The sequence below is a fragment of the Polyodon spathula genome, chromosome 14 (assembly GCF_017654505.1).
Source record: "Polyodon spathula isolate WHYD16114869_AA chromosome 14, ASM1765450v1, whole genome shotgun sequence".
In the NCBI taxonomy this organism is placed as follows: Eukaryota; Metazoa; Chordata; class Actinopteri; order Acipenseriformes; family Polyodontidae; genus Polyodon; species Polyodon spathula.
Window position 1 is genome coordinate 10,958,953 of NC_054547.1, and position 22,543 is coordinate 10,981,495.

Consider the following 22,543-nt stretch of genomic DNA (forward strand, 5'->3'; position numbering starts at 1 on the left):
CAGCAATTACACATGTATCACCTGTCTAATGTGAATGAGTTTGAACTGAGTTCAGTAACTGTCTGGAAACGAAAGCAATAGGGTGGAGATTGGGAGGTTTATATAGAAACTGATTTGACTGCAAAGCTGATCCTAGAGAAAATGTTCATGCTGACTGATGCGAGAGAAGAATGCATTGATATTAAAGTAAGTACGAAAATTTGCAGGGTGATTAATTGGAGAGTAAACTGCATTTGATTTCATGTTGGTTGAAAACGTATTTAGCACTGACAATTGATAAAAAGGATTTGATAAGTTAAATAGCCCCCAAAATGTTGAAGATCCTTAAGGATAGACCCCTTTACCTATTCAGCCACCTGCTCCCCTAATGTAAAAGTCAAACTCTGTCTATGATTGGCAGGTATAAACGCCCTATTAAATCTGCAAATGTGCAAAATAAAGATGGTTATTGCCGGATGTCTGATCATCTTAACTCTTAAATCTGCTCAAACATCAGAGTATAAAATCAAGTTCCCTAACTTAATGGTCAACTCCTTGTGTCACATTGCGATGCAGTCATGGTATAGTTTGCATAACTGAAACACCTGGTCCTTGCAGATGTAAACTAGACTTTCGGTTTCCTAGAGTTAGTTTTGTAGATAATAGATTGAGTCTTTATCAACATTTCAAGCACATTCAACAACCATACTTAACATGTATGCAAATGAATTGCAATCCAAAACAGCATATTCTTCAAGAAACAACAGAACCAGAGAGTATTCTTCATGCGCAGATGAAGCATGTGCGCAATTCAGTTCTGCATTCGCAAATATATTTTGTGCACTGTACTTCAGAATCAGTCATCATAGCGTAATAAGTTGTAACTGCATATAAAACATGCATGCATGCATACCTCTTTTCAAAACAATTCAAAGATCAAGTCAATTTAAATGGAACATGCACAATAAGAAGTCGCACACAGCGCACATTCTGTCGCACACAGAATGCCAACTAACACTACATTATATCAGTTGTCTGTTTTTTTTTTTTTTTTTTTTAAGGGCTGGTTTAATTAGTTGATTATGCAATATTCCGTTTCCTTTTTATGCTACAGAAAAATACTCATTGCAATATTGTACTGCTGATAATGTCTCAATATGTAGTTTTCCCTTGACACAAAATGAGCTATACCTTCAGTAAATAAGTGCGCCCTGAAGAGGTCCTTCATTTTCATGACACAGCTCTCTAAATCACAAAGCGTTCACTGGTTCTGGCTACAGCTAGTGCTTAGATAAAATATATGTACACATTACATCAACTTTGGCTAGAACTACCCCTTTGACAAAAATACATAAAAAAAAAAAAAAAAATGTAATGATAAGGCCAAATTTTGTGCTGGATAACCATCATCCAACATTACCAGTATATGAACCAATCGATTTTATGGTTCTGTTCTTGTAATACGGTATAGTATTTGTGAAGTAGTTCATACAGAAGGCATGGAAAACTGTGCCCACATTACAGGGCACTATGACTCTATGTTAAAGCTTTGAAAAGGCCATTGGAAAACTATTCTGATCATCCAATTCACTGCTCATACCAACAACTAAATGATTCCTTTCAGTAAGGTAGCTGTTGAGTTTGCACATGTTTCCAAACAGGACCCTGTGTGTGCATTTGAAAAGCAGTATCAGTATGTTGCCTACACAGATGTTAGTTACACAAATAAAGTACATTGTTAGATTATTTAATTTCCAGTACAAGGTGCATTTTATAAACGGTAGCCGCAATAACATGCAGACTAATGAGTCTTAACGAAGCTCTAAATAAAGATAATAAAATAAAGTTAACAAGGTTCTTGGAAATACGAACATATTTATTTGGCAATATCAAAGCAAATAGTTATTTCTGTATAAATAAATCCACTTTGTGTGTGTGTGTGTCTGCATTTTTATATTTATCGCGCAAATAAAAAAAAAAAAAAAATCTTTGTTTTACTTACCGGAATAACACAAGTTTGCTTGAAAAGTCTTGTTTACTTTGTGGAAAGGTCTTTGTTCCACACTGTTTATGGTTATGCGTTTAGTCAATGAAGTGAGCTATATCGAAGTTCCTGGTTACAGCTGTGTACTGTACAAAAACAATGTTTCAATGTCACAGCAAGCGCATATGGTTGAGATGTAGTAACTCTCTCTTTCTTCCTGGTGATAGCAGGGGGTATGACGGAGAGACTCTATTGAAACGCTGACTTCTGCACCAAACAGGTACTCCTGTTCTACTTGTGCTGTGGGATGCTTGGGATTTAATGCAATTAATTTGAAGTGAGAGGGCTCTTTTGCAACCTGGCCCTTTGGAATAAATTGGATGTAGGCGTGCTTTGTATTTTATTTATTTATTTATTTATTTTATTTTTTTACTAATACAATTTTATTTAGGTAACATAACTTGAGTAGGTGTTGTCCTGCTGGATGGTATAAATAACAATACAGAAAAATTAGGCTCCTGGTTAATTGCTTGCTGTACTTGAAAGGTATTGGATCTGAATTACTGGTGCAGATTTGAAAAGACCCCAATTTCATTAAAGTGATATATACATTGAACCATTTCTACCAAACATCTGTGTTGCCCCCATTCCAGGTAATGCTTTGGTAGTTAAAGTAGTTGTACCTGGATTTAAAGTCTTTCTTTCTCACTTGAAATATAACAGGAATCTCTCTCTCGCTCGCTCGCTCTCGCTCGCTCGCTCTCTCTCTCTCTCTCTCTCTCTCTCTCTCTCTCTCTCTCTCTCTCTCTCTCTCATATATATAGCGAGCGAGAGGTTTGTTATTGTAATTCAATTTTTTTATAAATCTGTTGTACAGTATATTTTGGAAATATTTGATTTCATGCACATGCAAATATTATAAAATGTTAAATCAAGTGGAAACAGTAGTCACTAGTCAACTAGTCAGAAGAGGACCTGCAGCAAAGCATAGTGTTGAATTGCAACAAAACTGGAAGAGGCATTTTGTCTAAAGGCAAGATGTTTACTGTAAGTGATGAATTACTCTTGCTACAAATCATTGAAAACCTACACCTGCGGTACACATTGGGCCTCTTTTTAATACATAATTCTATGAGCTTGATTTTATTTTTTTTTTATGAAAAGAAAAAAAAAACATGCAAATCTGAAACTAATATAGTCATATGTTCTTTATTTGTGGTTTGGTAGCTTTATAGGTTATTTTTCCTTTTTGGTATTTCTAAAATGTTTTATAATAATAATAATAATAATAATAATAATAATAATAATAATAATAATAATAATAATAATATAATGAACCTTACCTCAGAGAATTTGTATGGTTTACTAAATGAAAATGTGTTTTTTTTTCCATTCAGAATCCATAGTTGTATTAGGTTTTTTTTTATTTTTTTTATTATAATAATTTCCAATATTATTATTATGTGATATGAACCTTAAAAATCACTGTGGATATTTGTAATATACAAAAATGCAGTTATTTTACACTACACAACTTTATATTGTACATACCAGAAATATGTGAGTTTTCATTTGTATGTTATGTTATAGGCAAAAAAAGCTACAGCACTGCATGTTAAATTCCTATTGTATTCTGAGAATATATGTTTCTCTTTAAATTTCATTTATAACAGTAGGGATCAATGCACTAGAGGGCAGCTGGCAGTATGTGTTGCTCTGTGTCTACAGGGGTGTTGCTGGATCTGAAATTTCTAGCTGTGGCTTCTGATTGATTATAGCCTTGGCAAGGCAAAGCCAGCTCAGCAGTTCCAATGTGCTTGTTCTGTAACTCCTCGGAACTAGAAAATGATTGCTGCCATCCTGTAACCCTATAGCTCAAAAAGGATACAATATCCAGAAACAGTGCTATGGGGAATACAAATTCAGAGTTTTAACTTTTGATTGATAGAGCTAGTCAGAAAGTATGCAGTACATTCGCCTCTTTTTAGCTTTATTAACACTGGTTCTTTTCTTTTTCTGCATCCTGGTACCTGTGCAGAAGGTCACAGGGTCTCTTGGCTGGCTAGACCAAGTGATTAGTTAGCAGGAAGAAGTAATAACTGTTCATCTACAGTGTTACACTTTCAACAGAAGAAATTATAAAGATTCTAGAGTTTAAAGAGAAATAAAAAAGGGGATTTATTACAATGGTTTGCATTCCTTAACACATGTTTTTAAGTTGTATGTTTATGAAAATGCTAATGCTAGAAAGTTCATAGCCTTGTGCAATCAAACCTGTCCTGGGTGATTCGAAGAAAAAAATAAAACTTTCTGTGTTTTATTTCAGGTGAGATTGATCTTCATGAAAGCCAAAACCCTTCATCTGCAGAGAAGCAGAAATGCAGAAGCCTTGATAAGAACAACATAGTGATAGCATCTCATTTATCGACCATGAATCCTTCCTCCAGCAGCAAGGCAGCTCCTCACATCAAGGGCACCAGAGAGACAGACCAGCAGTCTGTAAGATGTTTCAAATTCCAATCATCTTCCACCAAAACGACCTGCTCCAGCAAGCAATTAGACATTACACTACAAACTGTAGCCAAAGAGAAGGCATTACAGTCAACAAATCATATACCTGCAATTGGACAGTGCAGCAAAACTCAAAACAGCACCTTTTATAATTCTTCAAGATCAAAACGACTTGTATCTTTGGCACACTGTAGTGTACCAACAACATTTAAACGACAAAACGTACAGTCTAGTTTCATCACACAAACTGAACATACAGTGACACTTCGACAAAATGTTTATGCTGATTGTAAGCTTGAACTATTCAGGCCAGGATGTCGAAAGGAAACTCCCTCACCAGTATGCATCAAGATGGAAGACAACCAGAAGAAGCAATCTACCAACAGAACATGATTCAAGTCTCTGTTAAGCAGCTCTTTAATAACCAATGAAATTAACATGTCCATTAATAAAACACAATGGTATAGCTTTGATCACTCTGGAAAGAATGCTAATGGTGTTTAGAGAGTCCCACTAGGACTGAAGTCTCAGATTATAAGATCCCAGGAGTTTCTGAAGCCTCATCAGAAGACTGGTGTGTTCCACACAAATCACATTCACCGCCTTCAGCCAGGGTAATGATCAAGAGTCCCTATCACTGTTAGGACCTGCTTCATGACTTGGAAACAGACTCTGCCAATTTAAAACAACAAGATTATCATGTGGCCAAAATTACTTTGCAAAGAGATCAAGGTGGATCAGGGAAACTCTCAGGACAATTGGATGAGCTGCACTCTCAGTCTATGGTAAACACCTGCAGCTCAACAGGGACTGATTGAAGTATAACATATACTAGATTTGTTGACAAATTCCAAGTTTATCTGAGTCAAATGTAGTAATTTTAGGAGATGGACATTTATACTGCATGTGGCCGCAAGTCAACAGGGCTGCTTTTCCCCATTAGATAGCTGTTGGACATTTTGTACAAATAAATGTAAATGTTTAAAATGTAGACAGGGATGGTTCTTGCCCTCTCTTTATTTCAGTCTGTAAATACATTTAGTTCTGTTATAGTTGACAAGTGAGCTTTACAACTGGGTTCATGAAAGTATCTCAATGGGTAATCGATTCCTTCAAATCTCATTTAAAGGAAAAAAGAAGCACTTTTATAAACTCAAAGGGTAAATTAAAGTTAAGTGGTTTTAAGCACAGTAGAGCTTTTCATGATTGCTTTGATTCACTGCCAAAACTTACAATGATTTGGAAATATAAACTCAAAAAACATGTAGTTTATAGTTAGTAGATATGTATTGTGACAGGGCAGCCTGTAAATACAGTGTTGGGGTTTATGTGTTGGTGGTAGTTTGCAGAGATGACGTTAATTCCTAACCCTGCCAACTACATTTGAAAATATGGGTTTTGTGGCGGTTTTGCACAGGCACAGGTTTAATTGGTTAAGTGTTTTATTAATTATTTAGTGACACTTGCTAGTAATTTAGGCAGGTGTATAAAAGCAGGACAGCACATGGCAAGGCTGTCAGGGTTAAGGCTATGGCCTTAGGAGAAGGCATCATGTTTTGATATACTTGTAAACGTTACGGTGGCCCATAAGTGCAAGTCAGTGTCATCTTAAAAAGTGTAGTCGAAAAGATGCCTGTCGAATTCACAGAGAAGTGTGGCGAATACAGAAAAACGTATGACTGAAATAAAAATGGGCAGTATATTAAAACGGTGGTGAATACAGAAAAACATAAGACTTAAATAAAAATGCTGCCCCTTTTTATTTCCGTCATGCTTTTCTGTATTCGACACCCTTTAAAGCTGTTTAAATGTTCTCATCTCTTAGAAAGAGCTGATGAGGCCAGAGTTTGTAAGTACTGTAAAATAAAATGCACAAACAATTTAACAAGTCATTTCATGATTAAGATATCTAAACTATGATATAAATAAGCATTCATCCAGAAGCAGTGATGGAAATGACTGAGGGCAATGTTGCAGTGTCTGCCATATTTCATGCCTTTGATGAGGGATTGAGTCAAACCTGCATTGTGAGGAACCCTGTCAAAATCAAATGGTATGAGTGCTGCTATCACTGTTTCTCTACTTGGCTTTTAATATAATTGCAATCTTACATTAGCATCAATTCAAGTAAGCCTATAGTAGTTTCATCCCTTCCTTCCTCTGATATTTAGAAGAAGGTGAAGCTGGTAACCTTTAAGTGTTCTGTAGTTTAATTCTGTACTTTTCATGAAGCTTTACAGTGGGAAGAGTCAGGAATAAACTTTGTAACTCCCTTCCAAAGCCTGCCCCTTGATTTTTTTGTTTTTTGTTTTGTTCCTGAAGCATAATGATCTTGTTGAGAACCAACAGAAAACATAATTTGACCCATAACATGTACATGTTTTGGTGGTCCAAGACATTATAAAAATGGAGGAAATAGTCCTTATTAAGAGTAATGCATTGAAGTGTGTTACCAAAAAAACATTTTGGTCTAAAGCAAACAATCACATTTATTTGACTGAAGGCTATTGACTTTACTAGTGACTTGACAATAAATACAATATTAACCATGTTTATTAATTAATAATTAACATTTTAGGAATGGTGCAAAAGTAAAGAATACACTTGTACACACACCTACTCCAAAGAGTATGACCCCAGGCCAGCGGTGCAAGAATAAGCAGAAAGGCCTGTGGAGTGCCAGAGTTTCCAGTAAAAAAAGACACGTGACAAAACTTTTCACTTGCTTTCCACAAGTTCGTCCCATCCTCATCAGCCATCAGAGGCTTTAATGACTAAATAGGCAGTGGCATTCTGCATGGAATTAAAGTAGATTTCGTGCAAAAGAGTGAGGAGAAGGATGAACAAAGGTCTTTCGTGCATTCTACCTAACAGCCCATTCCAGTGGCGTGCCACTAGAACACACATCTGTATTATATACGATTTTCCATGACAATCAATAACTAAGAATATTGACCCATCTGACCTGCATCTCTGTCTTCTGATGGAATGAGCTTTGGAGACGGACATGATGGTGCAGACAGCCAACATGTGACCACCTAAGGCAATCCTCAACTTGGAGCTGCTCATCTTACCATTTGATTTCCAGGTGAACTTAGCAAAGCAACATTTTCACAACTGAACTATACATGTCTGACTTTATACCTTTTATACCGGTTGTTATATATATATATATATATATATATATATATATATATATATATATATATATATATATATAATATAAATGCGTAATGCGCAGCTTCTGTAAACTCTTACTTTTTGACCTGTGCACTTTAATCAATAAACAGGAAATGGATCTGTATTTATAATAAATATCTACAGGGAATTTAGTTTACAAATAATGGACAAGATCTGTTTATTTACATTTTCTTTTTTTATTTAAAAAAAGGTCTTGAAACTATGGACTATCCATTTATTATCTACAGTGTAAAAAACTAACAGTAAGATTGAGAATAATTTTAGAGTAAAGGATCATATTGAATGAACGATAATTGAGGACCAAAACACATACCATACAAACAGCAGCGGAAAAAAAATCTTGAAGTCCAGTAATTATACAGTGAAGTTTTAAATAATTTAAGAAAACAATATTCAGAAGATGCTACAAAACTAAGCTATTCAAAGTTACTGAACAGGTTGCAAGGATGCTTTGAGCTACTAACAAAAATCATTAAAGATTCAAATACAAGCTGTTCAACTTTCAATTATTGCTTTAGCTGTCTCAATACAACATTTATAAGAGAAGGTAAAACTGTTCACAGAAGAACATAATTACAAGATGCCACATAATCCATGATTTATATTCACGACTACCACCACCATTAAATTACCAGTAATTTTCTGTAAACAAAGACTTTTATATGGAGTGACACAATTGCAAAAGCATTTTTTTTAAATCCCTGCATATAATGTTATAATTATAATATGTACTTAACTTGAACTACACTATACAGCAACAGGACCAGAAAGGATTAGACTTAGAATGATCCCATAAAGCAAATGAAGTAATAGTCCTCATCCTATTTCCCACCTAGTGAGATATGTTTAATTAAAGAGATAATATTCCTTGTCAACCAACCCCTCAAGGAATTCTGATAGCCTATAAACTCAGCTAAATCCTGCATTTGTTTACATAATTAGGACAGAAGCAAATTAAATTGTGTTATTGCTTTGCAGGTTAATATTATAATATCAAGATAATTTGGTTTTGTGTTGTGTAATATTCTTAAGAAGCTTAACAACAAAGGACCCATTTTCAAAATATCATATGCTAAGAAACAAGCTGCATCCATATAAACCTTATGCAATGCATTTCTAATAGTGTATTTCTACTATCAAGTTGCAAGTTAAGCTTTTTAGGAGGTTTATGTGCCTGATTGGGGTATGTCACTTGACGTGAAACATGATCGACTTCAAAAGAACAAAGACCAAATAAAAACATTCGAATCAAGCGAAATCAGCAACAGGTAGACACATGCTACAGATATAACAGGATAACATTGCATTATTTAAGAATCATTTTTATATGCCCTTTCTGGAGAAATGTGAGATTTGTTTTTATTTTTTATAATAATCCCTTTAAAGAAATATGTTTGTGTGTGTGTGTAAATTCATTTCAAGTTCTCTGCTTATCAAACTACACAGAAGCCTTGTTGGTGTTGATTGAAAGCACAGTTTTTTTGTTTTTTTTTCCTAGTTCTTTTCCATTTTTATTTTCAAAATTCAAAGTATAACTTTAAGAATGTCCATATTCTTGCATAGCTTATGCAGTAACTATACGTTATGTATTTGTTACTATGCTTAAACAGAACATCCATTGAAAGCAAAAGTTGATGTTACTGTATGCTGTGTAAAATGCAGCCAGTTTGATAAAAAAAATGTGACCTCACACAGAACCATGTGTTACGATCACCCAAGTGTTACATGAACGTAAACAAGTCTTTTTTTAAGATATATCTAATTAAATGTAGTACACACTATATTTTAATATGTATGTCCACATGTTGTGCACACTGTAAAATAAATAAATGAATTTAACTAAAAGTATAGTAGTGTTATACAACATTTGCTGTTTTGGGGCTGGGCAATACATTTAGATGAAAGTCAATGATTCTGTAGACAACTGGTTAAAAGCAGTTAAAAGCTCCTTTGGTGCTTTTCAGCTTTCTGTTTGTATTTGAGAGATTGTTTGCTCATATGTTTGAAGATTCCATGATCATAAACAATTAGATACTCTCAGGTTAAGTATTTCACTCCAATTATGATGACTGAACGGTGAAGAGGGAGGATGTCCAATGTGTGGAACGGACGTCTGCTTCAACGTCATGTGACTTCGGCAAAGGTGATGTGATTCTGAAACAGATGGAAACGAGATTTAGAAAGAGAAGCAATCTAACAAGTACCCGTTTTCAATTGTGTATTGCTTATTTCCAAAACATGAACTGAAATCCCATGGATTTATAAATTTGTATTTTATTTGTTTTATTGAAAATGAAATCCCTGGCTCTTGAGACTTGCATGTTCACGGAATTTCTGTCTAATTTGCTATGTGTGGTGCAATCTTGTACTGGCTATTGATTTTTTAAAAATGTTACACTCTGTCTAATAATAATAAAGTTTTTGTTTCTATTCAGAAAAAGTATACATACTACAAACTGACCAATGGGGTATGAGTTTACAGCCTGTATTGGTTAATCTGTCTCATGACCACCCAGTATTTTACATGCTATGTTAAATTAACTGCATATCAAATCATCCCTTGTAGATGTAACTGGATCCTTCTCCATAATGCCATAGCCCCTATAAAAGTCTACCATGTTAAAAACATAGCAAAGTGAAATAAAGCATAGTGGAAGCACGGTCAAGCATAGATAAGCATTGCAAAGAATTGCAAGGTATGGTAAAGCATATTAATAAACATGGTAAACTATGGTAAATGCAGAGTAAACTCATGAGAAAAGCATGGTAAAACTGCAAAAACACTGTGCATAAATACAGTGGTAAATGTTTATAAGGGAGATGCAGTATAACAGTGCTATATAACTTCCCCCCATTTTAATCATATGGTATTTTACAATAACTTTCAGTTCTAGATATCTTCCTACTAAACAAGCACAGCATAACACTGGAATAAATGTGCATGCTCTTCATTCCCTATTTTAGGGATAAAAAAATTTAAAAAAATAAAACAGTTTTAATTCAATGCAGGCTTGACAATTGTCAAGCATGGATACACTTCTAACTCCTTAAATATAAATACATGCTTTTTATCTCCCACTCCAAAGCCAGTAGAAATAGTTTTAAATCACACACTAAAGTGTAGTAAACACAGTAAACAAACAAATCAGCATCATTGAGTGCCTATAAAGGGCCAATGCTAGGGAAATTAGGTTACAATACAATGATTATATATATCTATATCATATATATCATATATATATATATATATATATATATATATATATATATATATATATAAACCTGCTGCTAAGGTTGTCAACATATCTCTCCTTTACAAAACACAGGGGTGCCACCTGATATGACTGTTAAGAAAATGTTCCATTTTTGGGAGCAGTTAGTTTAAAAAATAACTGGAAGAATACATATGGCTTTTGCATGGGACTGATAGGATTACTGGATTTACCAGATTATGAAATTATTTTTAATTTTGGATATTCAAAGGTAGCAGCCCCATGTTGTCCACACAGGTGCGTCACACACATGCGTTTATTGCCTTGTGTCATGAAGGTGTTCAAAGCTGTTCATTCCAGCAATCCAGGAAAATAATCTTGCAAGGCAGACTTTAAAGGAGTTGGTCTGTAGTGTTTCTTCCTGGGAATTTTCTCTAAGACAATTGTGTGATACCTACAGCATGCATAACATTACAGGTGATAAAAAAATTAATTAACAGAGTATAGAAACTAAGTACAAACTTTAAAATACACTTAATCAATAGAATGTGTTTTCAACTTCATGAGATTACTCAATGCAAAAGCATGTTCAGGATGAATAAACACTTTTTTTTTCTTTCTTCGTAACAGAGGAATATAGTATGAACACCTTTCATCTTTATCAAATTTGTCTTTATTTTTTTATATATATATATATATATATATAATAATTTACCTGTACTGCTGGCGGATATTTCTGCATTGGGCTTTCTATTCTTGGGAGGTCGATCATAGGTATATTGCGCAGACTGTCCACCTGAGTTTTTTCACTTTCTGAATGCCTTTGCTTGAAGTTGTGCACCACACACACCACCTTTGTTTTCAGGAACAAAAACGAATAAAAAATGATTGAAGAAAATTCTTTGTTTTTAAACACAAACAAGATTTTCTTACTGGTATTGCATTGTGCTAACTAAGTAGCTTTACAGAAACACTGGGCACATTTAACATGTACAAAGGTACAGAGTAGTCTGTTAGTTAGTTTACTGTCTTGAGTAGTATCTTTCCACTACTACTAGAGAGGTCTGCAGTTACAGTAGGCACCGTCCACCATGTACAATAATATAGTTCCTAAAATGTATTCACCTAGATTAAGGAAAGAAAATGTAGAAGTATATTCAGAGATATGTAAGCGCCTTAGAAATGCTAATAAAAACTGTTAAAACTGGGATTAAAGAGAATTGTGCCAGTTTGTCAGACATACTAAAGTTTAAGCAAGAACATTTCAGATTCCATTACATGCTCAATATATGCATCAACAATAAATGTTTCATGATCAGCAGAACCTCTCCAATGCACAGTTTAACCTTCCTTCACGCCTGTTTTCTCTTTACATGTCCCGGGAATCCAATCACCTAACCGAGAAGCAAAATCTTCTTTTTACATGCACATGACATAATTGCAAGATCGATGTATTCAATACCGACTGCCTTCAAATCCAACAGTATTCTAACTTTAATCGTATTTTCTAGACCTAAAAGAACTGTTATTAAAATAGATGCTTCACACATATTGGTTACAATTTCTACTGAACATGTACCAATGTGTCATCCGTTTCACATAATGATATTAAATCAACGACAGGCGCTTCATGTTAATTAACCCAGAAAGAATATCACAGTTTGTACACTCTCAAAGAACCCTATTAGATAGAAAGTGAAATCATTTGTGTCAGTCTCTAGAGAGCTATTTTACTGACATTTTCCACTCTTTAGTACTTAAACAAACAAAATAAAGCCTGTGTAGCAGAATAATGCACAGCCAGATAAAGATTGAAAAAAGAGGCCATTACAATATAGGTATACATGACTTGGTATTGTGAATCAAGTATGTCTTCTGGAAAAAGTCTGTTAGTCTTGGGAAATACTAATAAATACAACATAAATAAACTGGCTTTTTAGATCCGAATATAAAAATGAAGCCTGGTAAGGATGCTAAAAATTATCTTGAATGTGCTGATTTATAAAAGTAAAGCTAAATAGTAGAATAGACATATTCTGCAACTAATTTCACCACAGTATCTGGCACTATTCAATTCACTCACATCTGACAGTATCTTTCAGAGTTCTATATATTTCTTCAAAATAGGCCCCATAGCACACACCCACACATGTACAAACAGATTATATTAATCTTTTGGATACATTACACTGCTATAGTAACAGGTAGGTCTAACAGTATACAAAATAGTCAGCTTTTAAATTGTCTTCACTTTATATCAATAAGTACAGTATATGACAATTTAAACAAGATAGCAAATAACCCCAATTATAAATAGATAACTCAAATTATTCCCAACTGCTTTACCATTTAGCATCCAATTAGCCCTGTGCTGTTTCCCAAGTCAAGCTTCAATGTGGATGGTATTGTACCTCTCCACTTTCCACCAGGGAGTAATGGACTGAGCTTACAGTAAATGTCATCTCACCAAGCAGGACCTATGCCTCTTATGGCTAGTGTTCTTGGCAGAACAACCATTTCAGAATCCATGGGGTACTTAAATGAACACAGTTAACGCAGCATGCGTTTTATTTTGAAGTGTTTAAAGCAGGTTGATTTCCTGGTATTTTAGTCATACAGTTAGCTTACGCATAACATGTACTTACTCTCTATCAAAGCAACTTGCCTTCCACCTACAGGAGTTTAAAGTATAAGTTTGGTGTCACAGACACATTTCAGTACTTGCATTAGCACAATATAGACGCAAACAAAATAATGGTATTGGTGGATGCCTACCAGGAAGGTTGCTATTGCCATGGCGATTATAAATCCTGCAATCACATCAGACCAGTGGTTCCGGTATTCAGCTACTCTGTTCACTCCAGTGAGAAACGCCATACACATCAGACCCAGACACAGCACAGGCTTTGCGAGTCTTGAGCCTTTGGCTTTCATTGTACTAGTGATGTACATCTAAAAAAAAAAAAAATGGGAACAGTTTCTGTAAGCCGATACAATATTATAAAACACACTTTGAGCCTGTGACATTAAAAAAAAAAAAAAACAGATGTTGTTGTCAGTCTAGAACATAAACTATGTAAATAATAAAACAAAATTTAAAAACGTCCACATCAGTGGTTCTGCAAAACTACTTTGAAGTGACTTCTGATAATACAGGTCCAAGTTCAATCCTGCACTGCAGCAAACTAAACATAACAAACCTAAGGCTTTCTTCTGGACTAATGGAGCACTTCAGTAATACCTATGAATCACCAGGATTTCTATTTGTATGTTTACTTGTCAAATCATACCAAGCAACTAAAGTGAATGGAATTATTCAGGTGACTTTGTGTCATTTTTGATTTATGAAATGAAATGATTTAAAACAATTAAATCCTTGTTTTTGTTTAGTTTATTTTAAAATGTTGGACTGTAGCTGGAAAAAATGATTATCAGCTTTCAAAAACACATTCCATTCTGTGTTCTATGTTCAAGCAAACAAACAACAAACAAAAGATACACTGAAAGAAAAACTATTGTTCCTTACAGTCTTTCATCAAATTGATGCTTACCATGTGTAAGGCAGCAACACATTAATCGGAAGCATTCTCTTCATAAGAAACTACTGATGTGCTTTTATCCCCTGAAGACACTGAGTGCAGTATTTGGAAGTTACTGATGCTTGGTATAATGAGCAGTGCATTCATAAAGCATTAGTAATAATGATTCATGCTGTATCTTCAATCTGAATGCTAGATGTGGTTTATACTTGTTTTAATAAGTTTTTTTTTTTTTTTTTTATGGGAATAATCAGAAGTGCATCTGGTAGATATTAATATCACACGTTTTTTTGTTTTTTTATTATTATTATCAAGAACTGCTAGATTACCTATCTTGCAACAATGAAATGCCTACATTCTCCCTTTTGATGTACACTGGGTATTCTGTGCCTAAGGACAGGATTTTGCTAGTCTTAAGGTTTTAGCAATACACTCTCCGCTCCAGTGCAGTGTAAGGTTGGATTATGCAAGGTATTTTCTGGTTTGTTTCTGATAAGGATTTATACTCTCATGCAGGAGACTCGTGTACTCGGACTGACCTTGTAAGCTCTGTAACAGTCTGTGACCTATGCTCTTTGGAGTAATATACATGATTACGACTGCCTTAATAGTCACTGTACAACCACTGAACATGTGTAAATTGTAATGAATGACACTTAAAATAGACTCTTACCAATGCCTTCTAAATATAACCATAACAATGTATTTACTGTTAAATCACACTGCTTTATTCTGTGTTGGTTTAGACATTTTAATGACTCAAAGCATGATTTTGTTTAAGTCACTGAATTTGACTTTGTATCTATTACTAATTCTAACACTGGCTTTACATCAGGGATACATGTTGGTGGATGGACTTGGAAATACATCATTAGAAAGGTAAAAAGCAAACATGTTAAAGAGCTAGGTCAAAAAATTGCTGACATGGCTATGGTAAAGACGAGAGTGGAGTAGACAGTGATCTTCCAGTGTAATGGGAGTTAGAAGCTGTAACTGCTGGCACTGATGGGATGGGAGATGGTAGAGACAGTTGTTGTATGCGTTAGACAGCAAAGTTACTGATCCTTAAGGGCTGGAGGCTGATTCTATAGTTAGGCTGCTTCAAACGTATCTTTGTAAGTAATGGAAATTCACTGAACAAAGAAGACAATATAGCTTAAGTACAGATACACAATATTAGTTTGAGCAAATAAGGGTAGTAGTGTTTTCGGTTTTACTGCAAGTCTTTCTAAAAAAAAATAATCCATGATCTCCATCACATGAGAGTATGTGTTAAAACTTCATGCTGATATTGGACTCGGCTCTCGCCAAGGCAAGCACCAACTATTACATAGCTTATTTTTCCATCTGCGTTTCCTTCCATCTGATGATGTGGATATCCTTCTGCCTGGTGTTGATGGCTGAAGTGTAATGCTGGCTCCAGGGATCAGCCTATTTTGCCTCCCAGATGAATTAGCACACACAACGGCTGCAATGCTGGCTCCAGGGATCAACCACAGTTTGGCCTCCCTAGCACATCAACATGACAACCATCTGGACTGAGTAGGGTACTTCTCTGGGGTCTTCAAGTGGGCACCTTCTATCCTTGGTGTTTTGTTGACTAGCCCACACCACCTTAAGAGGGCTTGACAGTGGTTCTGGCATTCCAGCATCACCCCCTGCCATCCCCCACTCAGTTAAGCCCAGCTTACTTACCTTCCATTACATCAACATTTTTTTATTTATTTCTACTTACTTATTATTATTTCTGTCCCCAACCAGAATCTTTTCGTCTCAACCAGAGTCAGTTGCTGCTCCTCTGTGCTGCATCAGATAAGTTCTTCACTATGCATAGCAACTCTTGACTACTGAATCTGATGTCTCTGAGAAACTGGGTTGTGAAGCATGCCACAAATCCTCGACAACAAAACTTCACTGGGTAAACCTGGACTCCCCATCCTCGCTGTTATGCTTAACTCTACCAGGTGAACAAGGCATGCTGATCCAGACCACAAAACAGTATCAGGTCGAAGGCTGGTGGTGGCAATATCAGGTGGGAAAATATGCCATTAGAACATAAGAACATAAGAAAGTTTACAAACGATAGGAGGCCATTCGGCCCATCTTGCTCGTTTGGTTGTTAGTAGCTTATTGATCCCAAAATCTCATCAAGCAGCTTCTTGAAGGATCCCAGGGTGTCAGCTTCAACAACATTACTGGGGAGTTGATTCCAGACCCTCACAATTCTCTGTGTAAAAAAGTGTCTCCTATTTTCTGTTCTGAATGCCCCTTTTTCTAAACTCCATTTGTGACCCCTGGTCCTTGTTTCTTTTTTCAGGCTGAAAAAGTCCCTTGGGTCGACACTGTCAATACCTTTTAGAATTCTGAATGCTTGAATTAGGTCGCCACGTAGTCTTCTTTGTTCAAGACTGAACAGATTCAATTCTTTTAGTCTGTCTGCATATGACATGCCTTTTAAGCCCGGAATAATTCTGGTCGCTCTTCTTTGCACTCTTTCTAGAGCAGCAATATCTTTTTTATAGCGAGGTGACCAGAACTGAACACAATATTCAAGAAGAGGTCTTACTAGTGCATTGTACAGTTTTACCATTACTTCCCTTGATTTAAATTCAACACTTTTCACAATGTATCCGAGTATCTTGTTAGCCTTTTTTATAGCTTCCCCACATTGTCTAGATGAAGACATTTCTGAGTCAACAAAAACTCCTAGGTCTTTTTCATAGATTCCTTCTCCAATTTCAATATCTCCCATATGATATTTATAATGTACATTTTTATTTCCTGCGTGCAGTACCTTACACTTTTCTCTATTAAATGTCATTTGCCATGTGTCTGCCCAGTTCTGAATCTTGTCTAGATCATTTTGAATGACCTACATCTGCCAGCATTTTTCCAGTCTCTAGCAGCTTCCAGTTGTCCTAGACAAGTTTTGGTTTTAATACTTTTTCTTGGAGGTTGCTCTCCTGGATAGAGGAATGTTGTTCTTCGTGAGTCATATATTGATGGTATCGGTGGCAACCTGTTGGTCATGCTGCTCTTGTCTTCTAATGCTAAGGCCAAACATTGCAGCATCTGGTCATGACGCCAAGTAAACCATACTTGGCTATGATCCACCTTACATCCTGTCAAAATGTGTCTTAATGTAGCTGGCGATGAACACAAAGGACACCACGGATCCTCTCCTACCTACTGAATATGGTTATGTGACACTGTTGGTATCGCCTCACAGTTAATGTAGAACCACTAATGTATCATCCATGTATGCTCTAATTGGTAGGGATGGGAATTTTGAGTAGTTTAGTGCTCGAGCACTCGAGCGTTAAAAATTTCGAGTACTCGAGTACTCAAATCAAATGCCAGACAATATTATTCTACAAAAATTATTCCAAGTTAACCCTAGAACCGCAGTGCATATTCATGCCCAAAACCCCCGCCGGCAGGTGGTACATTTTAAACAACATCAGTATTAAAATGAAAGACAACTAACGGATACAACTCAAAAGTTTTATTCAAGCAAATCATATCGAACTTCTGCACAGCCGAAACACCATATTTAAATAACATAAACATAAAAGGGTTTCTTTTTTTAACTTACCACATATAAAGCACTACTTCAAAAAATGAAAAACTATATTAAAATAAACATTTGACAAATAAACTACTGCTGTGTAAACTGACCAATACTCATAGAATCTTTTTCTTTGGGTCTAAAGACCCCACCTGCTCGGCGCCATGCTCTTGGTACAACCTGTTTTGCCCACGCTACATCAATTTCCTTAGGATTCATAGAACACCAGGGGCACTCTTGTACGATACTCCATTAGGCCCAGGAGATGATGACACCCTTGCCTTTTTCACAACTTGCTCTACTTCTTTCTATTTAGGTGCACAGTCCTCCATTTGGTATTCTGGTGGACTGATAGGTGGTATGTCTAAAAGGAATCATCATAGGCTCCTGCCTTTTTGAATCTGTGTGCATTTCCTCGAGATATCTCTGCAGCTCAGACTTAATTGCTTCTAGTATGCCATTTTTTCTCCCTGGTGAATAACTTATTTGCAAATTTGAATGGGTCTTTATAAAAGTTAGTTCTCACACGCTCCTTCTTTTTGCATGTTTCCATAGATGCTCAGCTCTGCGCAATGTTGCAAGCTTATCTTTTATGTCCCTTTGTAATAGATTGACTTCTGACTTTGTTCTACTCTCCTTCACTGCTTCGTCAAACAATATCATTTAAAAGCTATGTTCATCTTTCTCCCGAATTAGGCATACAATATTTAGTAAATAAAGGCTAATTGTTTAATACATTCAAAACATATTTGCCAGGTAAACTTCTTGTGTTGAAAAATCTCATTTTCAAGAGTTCCACAAGAATAAGCTTGCTAAGCCATCATAAAAGTTTTCATAAACATCTGCCTAATACATGGAATACTGTACAGGTTGCTGTATGATACAAACTGATGTCCACTCCAAGTGGAGCCACAGTGCCTTACCGGCAGGGTTTCTGTGACGTCATAAATTACAAGATCGAAACCCGAGATGGAATTCTTTTCCTGTAACTCACTGAAGAGGCCCATCTATTATTTTTTATAATACATGGAACCCTTGTGATGCTACTATTAAAGAAGACGATGTTCAGCAGTACAATTCGGGTTTTTTTCTCTTTTTTTTTTTAAATAGTGTTTTTCAGTGCTGTACAGATGTTCTATGTAATTATCAATTTCTCTGAGATGCAAATGTACCAGTTTTACATCTTTTTTTTTTTAAACTTATTCTCATTTTCTTGATGAACATTAATGAACATTTTTGTAATGTGGGTATTAAGTGATTGAAAACAAGACATTTTGTGTTTGAATTGAAAGTGATGGTCTCAAAGAGTTGAATGGGTCAAACTTCAAGTATATTTTCCTCTAGAGGAATTATCACTTTTTGACGTCACTACTGTGGTATTATCACAGTATTATCACATATATAAATCTAAAACCAAAGCTGAAGCTAATATATTTGTTAATGTCACATTTTTAAATAGATACATTAATGAAGTCAAGGATAAGGAAGCTCAGAACTGAAGCCAATTCTCACAGTCATGCACATTTTAATTATCCTCCAAGAGATTAGTCATTTTACAATTGATCATGCTACTGTAGAAATGATCTCATCACTCAGTATTCTGCTGCTCAAGCTACAAGTCAATTCAAAGTACAACATACTTAATTTAAAATTTTACATAGTGTTAGCCTATGCTTAAAATTACACAGCAAAAAAACAGCATCTGTGACACTAGTGCATAAGGAACAAGGGCGTTGCATCTGCAGCTCAGATGTAAATGGTATTATCAGGCTAGCTATTCAAATATCCTTTAAAATTTCATATCATTATTTTGAATGTATTTATTTTTTGCATCTGATTTTAGCACGACCTTTATTTGTGGGTAGTGTATTATACTGTACAACATTAAAACATTCTGCGATATATTGGGAAAATAATCCTTTCTACATAAAAGCTGATAATATAGCTGAGGATTTTTGAGATTTTTCTACACCAGCTTCTAATAATCATAAAACACATTGCGGCCTAATTACAAAAATGCAGCTGTGCTTAATATGACCTAAAACCATATATCATGCAGTTTTAACAGTTAACTCTTCTGCAGCCCTCAAGTACATCATCTTTAGGAAGCATGGCTACTGATATTCCATGGGATTGAAATTACACAGTTCTAACATTGTCCCTTTAGTTAAAGAGTTACTTACTCTTTAATGTAATTGTTTTATCTGTTATTGAACAATAAACCTACTAAAAGTATTTTGTACATTTTGAACATTATGGGGCTGATGTAAGGATAGGCGCAGTGCAAACAATTGAGGCTGTAAAATCCAAATTGCCTAGCAGCCAGTGAATTATTTTGCACTGCAGCCTATGTAAGCTTAAGTGCAATGCAAATTACTCAATACGCACAAATAATGAGCTGCAATCATGATAATGAGAGTCACAATGAGCACCGCCTGTGCATTGGGCTATTTAGCGGCCGCAATTACAGGCAAGAGAAGAGGTGAATTAGGAGCACAGACAGCAGTAGGTGCTGTATGAGACTTGTGGAGCACGAAAATCAAACCAAAAAATGTTGAGGAAGGGCAGCAAAGTCCTCTTGGCACACGGAAAAGAAACGTTTCTGAGGAGCTGAGAGTCCTTATGGCTGAGGTCACTTAGCATGATATTTTGGAAAAGCCTCCACCAACAACATTTAGTGGCCACTAAAGTCCCACTTTGCGGCTGCTAAAAGCAGTTTGCAGATGCAAAATACTGATTTTGGCCGCAATACGTGTGTTTTGCAGCAGCACATCACTTTGCACGCTTCCTTGCATCAGCCCCTATGAATCCACATGGCAAAATGGTCTAAGTGTATTTTAGTTTAGTTTAGTTTAGTTTAGTTTAGTTTAGTTTAGTTGCTTAATATGGCAGTATTTCCAAAATATGTGGAGTCCCTTGCCAGTGCACTAGAGAAACACTGAAAAAAAACATTAAGAAACTGTAATCAAGTATTGTTGATTGCCTCTTAGATTGGGTTCTGATCCCAGCCCTCATCTGTTTATTTTTCGAATGTTACTCTGGACAAAGAGATGCTCTGAGCCATATTCCAGACGATAAGCACTGCCATCCCATTTGGATGATCACCCAAGCTTCACAGATAATACAGCTATGATGGATTGTACATGCAAGATCAGAGAATTGTGAGGCAATAAACATAAGCACCCAAAGTCAGACTGTGAAACAGAAAATGAGCAGTCCCAATGCTGCCAATGAGCACTGCTGTATTTCATGGATACTGGAGACACAGGGGCGGTTAATAAGAGTATGTGATGATGTGGTTTACAAGTGCACATTAAAAATATATACAGTACATGGAAATAGCAGGCACCTAAAAGGGTTTGTTGTACTTACAGCCAGGTAGAGCGCAGCGTAAACGCTGAGAGCTGCCTCTTTGGAGGGGAAGGTTTTTCTGGCTCTAATGATGTCATCCACATTGCCAGTACAGGCCTCCTGGTTGCTGATAAATCGAATGGCCTGCTGGCAGCCTAGGTTTGTATAATTAGGTTTGCACACTGTAAGGAAGTGAGGTGCAAGGTTCCCTGTCACCACTTGCCCAGCGTTTACAAAAATATCAGTGGCAAAAAGTCCAAATGTATATACTCCTGGAAAGAAAGGTGACAAACATGTAATGAAATGTATAGCATTATTATTGTGAAATCCATAGCTTGAGGTTGGTACACTGTATGCCAAAATGACACAACTACTCCTTCTGTCTTTCAAGACTTTAGCTGTCATCACTGTGATTGCTGATGTGATATGCTGTTCCTAAAAGTGAATACTCTATAGTACAGTACAGTTTCATACTGTATGTGTGAATGTAAAAATGGCAGCACTGGTCAGTATTGAGCAATATTGTTAAGCTTTTTTAGCATTCTACCCTTAAACTATTTTTGAACATCACATGACATAATAAAATAATGTATTTATTTATTTTTATTTATTTATTTATTTATTTTATTATTGACCTGCTACCTTATATGAATAATAAACAAATAAATAAGTTATATTGTGGCAATTAGGTTAATGTGCTCCAATAATTGCTCTGCATTAACCATATCTTAACCCAATGTACTTATAAAGCAGCAAATCCCCACAAACACAGACTGTTATTACAGTACTTCTCGAGACATCCCTGAGTTAATTGATACAAGACATATTTTACATGTTTTAATTGTTATTTCTTCATAATAGACAGACTGCAGCAACAGCAAGTAGTGATCTATACAACGTTAAACCTTTCATCCCTTAACCTGCTTTAAAACAAATGTATGATAATATAGTCAACAGGGTACTAGAAATTTCATTATGATAATGCAGAACCCAATGCTACAAAAGTCTAGAAAATGCTGGATTGTAGGTGAACATTCTTAGAGAGTATAAAAGTGTTAGGCAGAGAATGATTGCTGTCATTACCAATAAGTCAATATAGGAAAAAATGGGAAAAAATAAAACACTATAAAGACCTTAGGCAGAAAAATTATTTACTGTCATAAAGCTGAAGAATGATACAAAAAGATTTCCAAGCATT

General features: G+C 35.6%; 1 protein-coding gene across 1 annotated transcript in view; it reads right to left on the reverse strand.

Moving 5' to 3' along the window:
* Positions 1-7,870: 7,870 nt before the first annotated feature.
* LOC121326547 (phospholipid phosphatase-related protein type 5-like) overlaps positions 7,871-22,543 on the reverse strand; it is a 36,255-nt gene continuing 21,582 nt past the window's right edge. Inside the window, exons 5-8 of the mRNA XM_041269883.1 lie at positions 21,367-21,617; positions 13,663-13,839; positions 11,603-11,740; positions 7,871-9,829 (exon numbers count right to left, since the gene is read on the reverse strand). Coding sequence (XP_041125817.1) covers positions 9,800-9,829; positions 11,603-11,740; positions 13,663-13,839; positions 21,367-21,617 — 596 coding nt within the window. The 3' untranslated portion in view covers positions 7,871-9,799. The remainder of the gene's footprint in view (positions 9,830-11,602; positions 11,741-13,662; positions 13,840-21,366; positions 21,618-22,543) is intronic.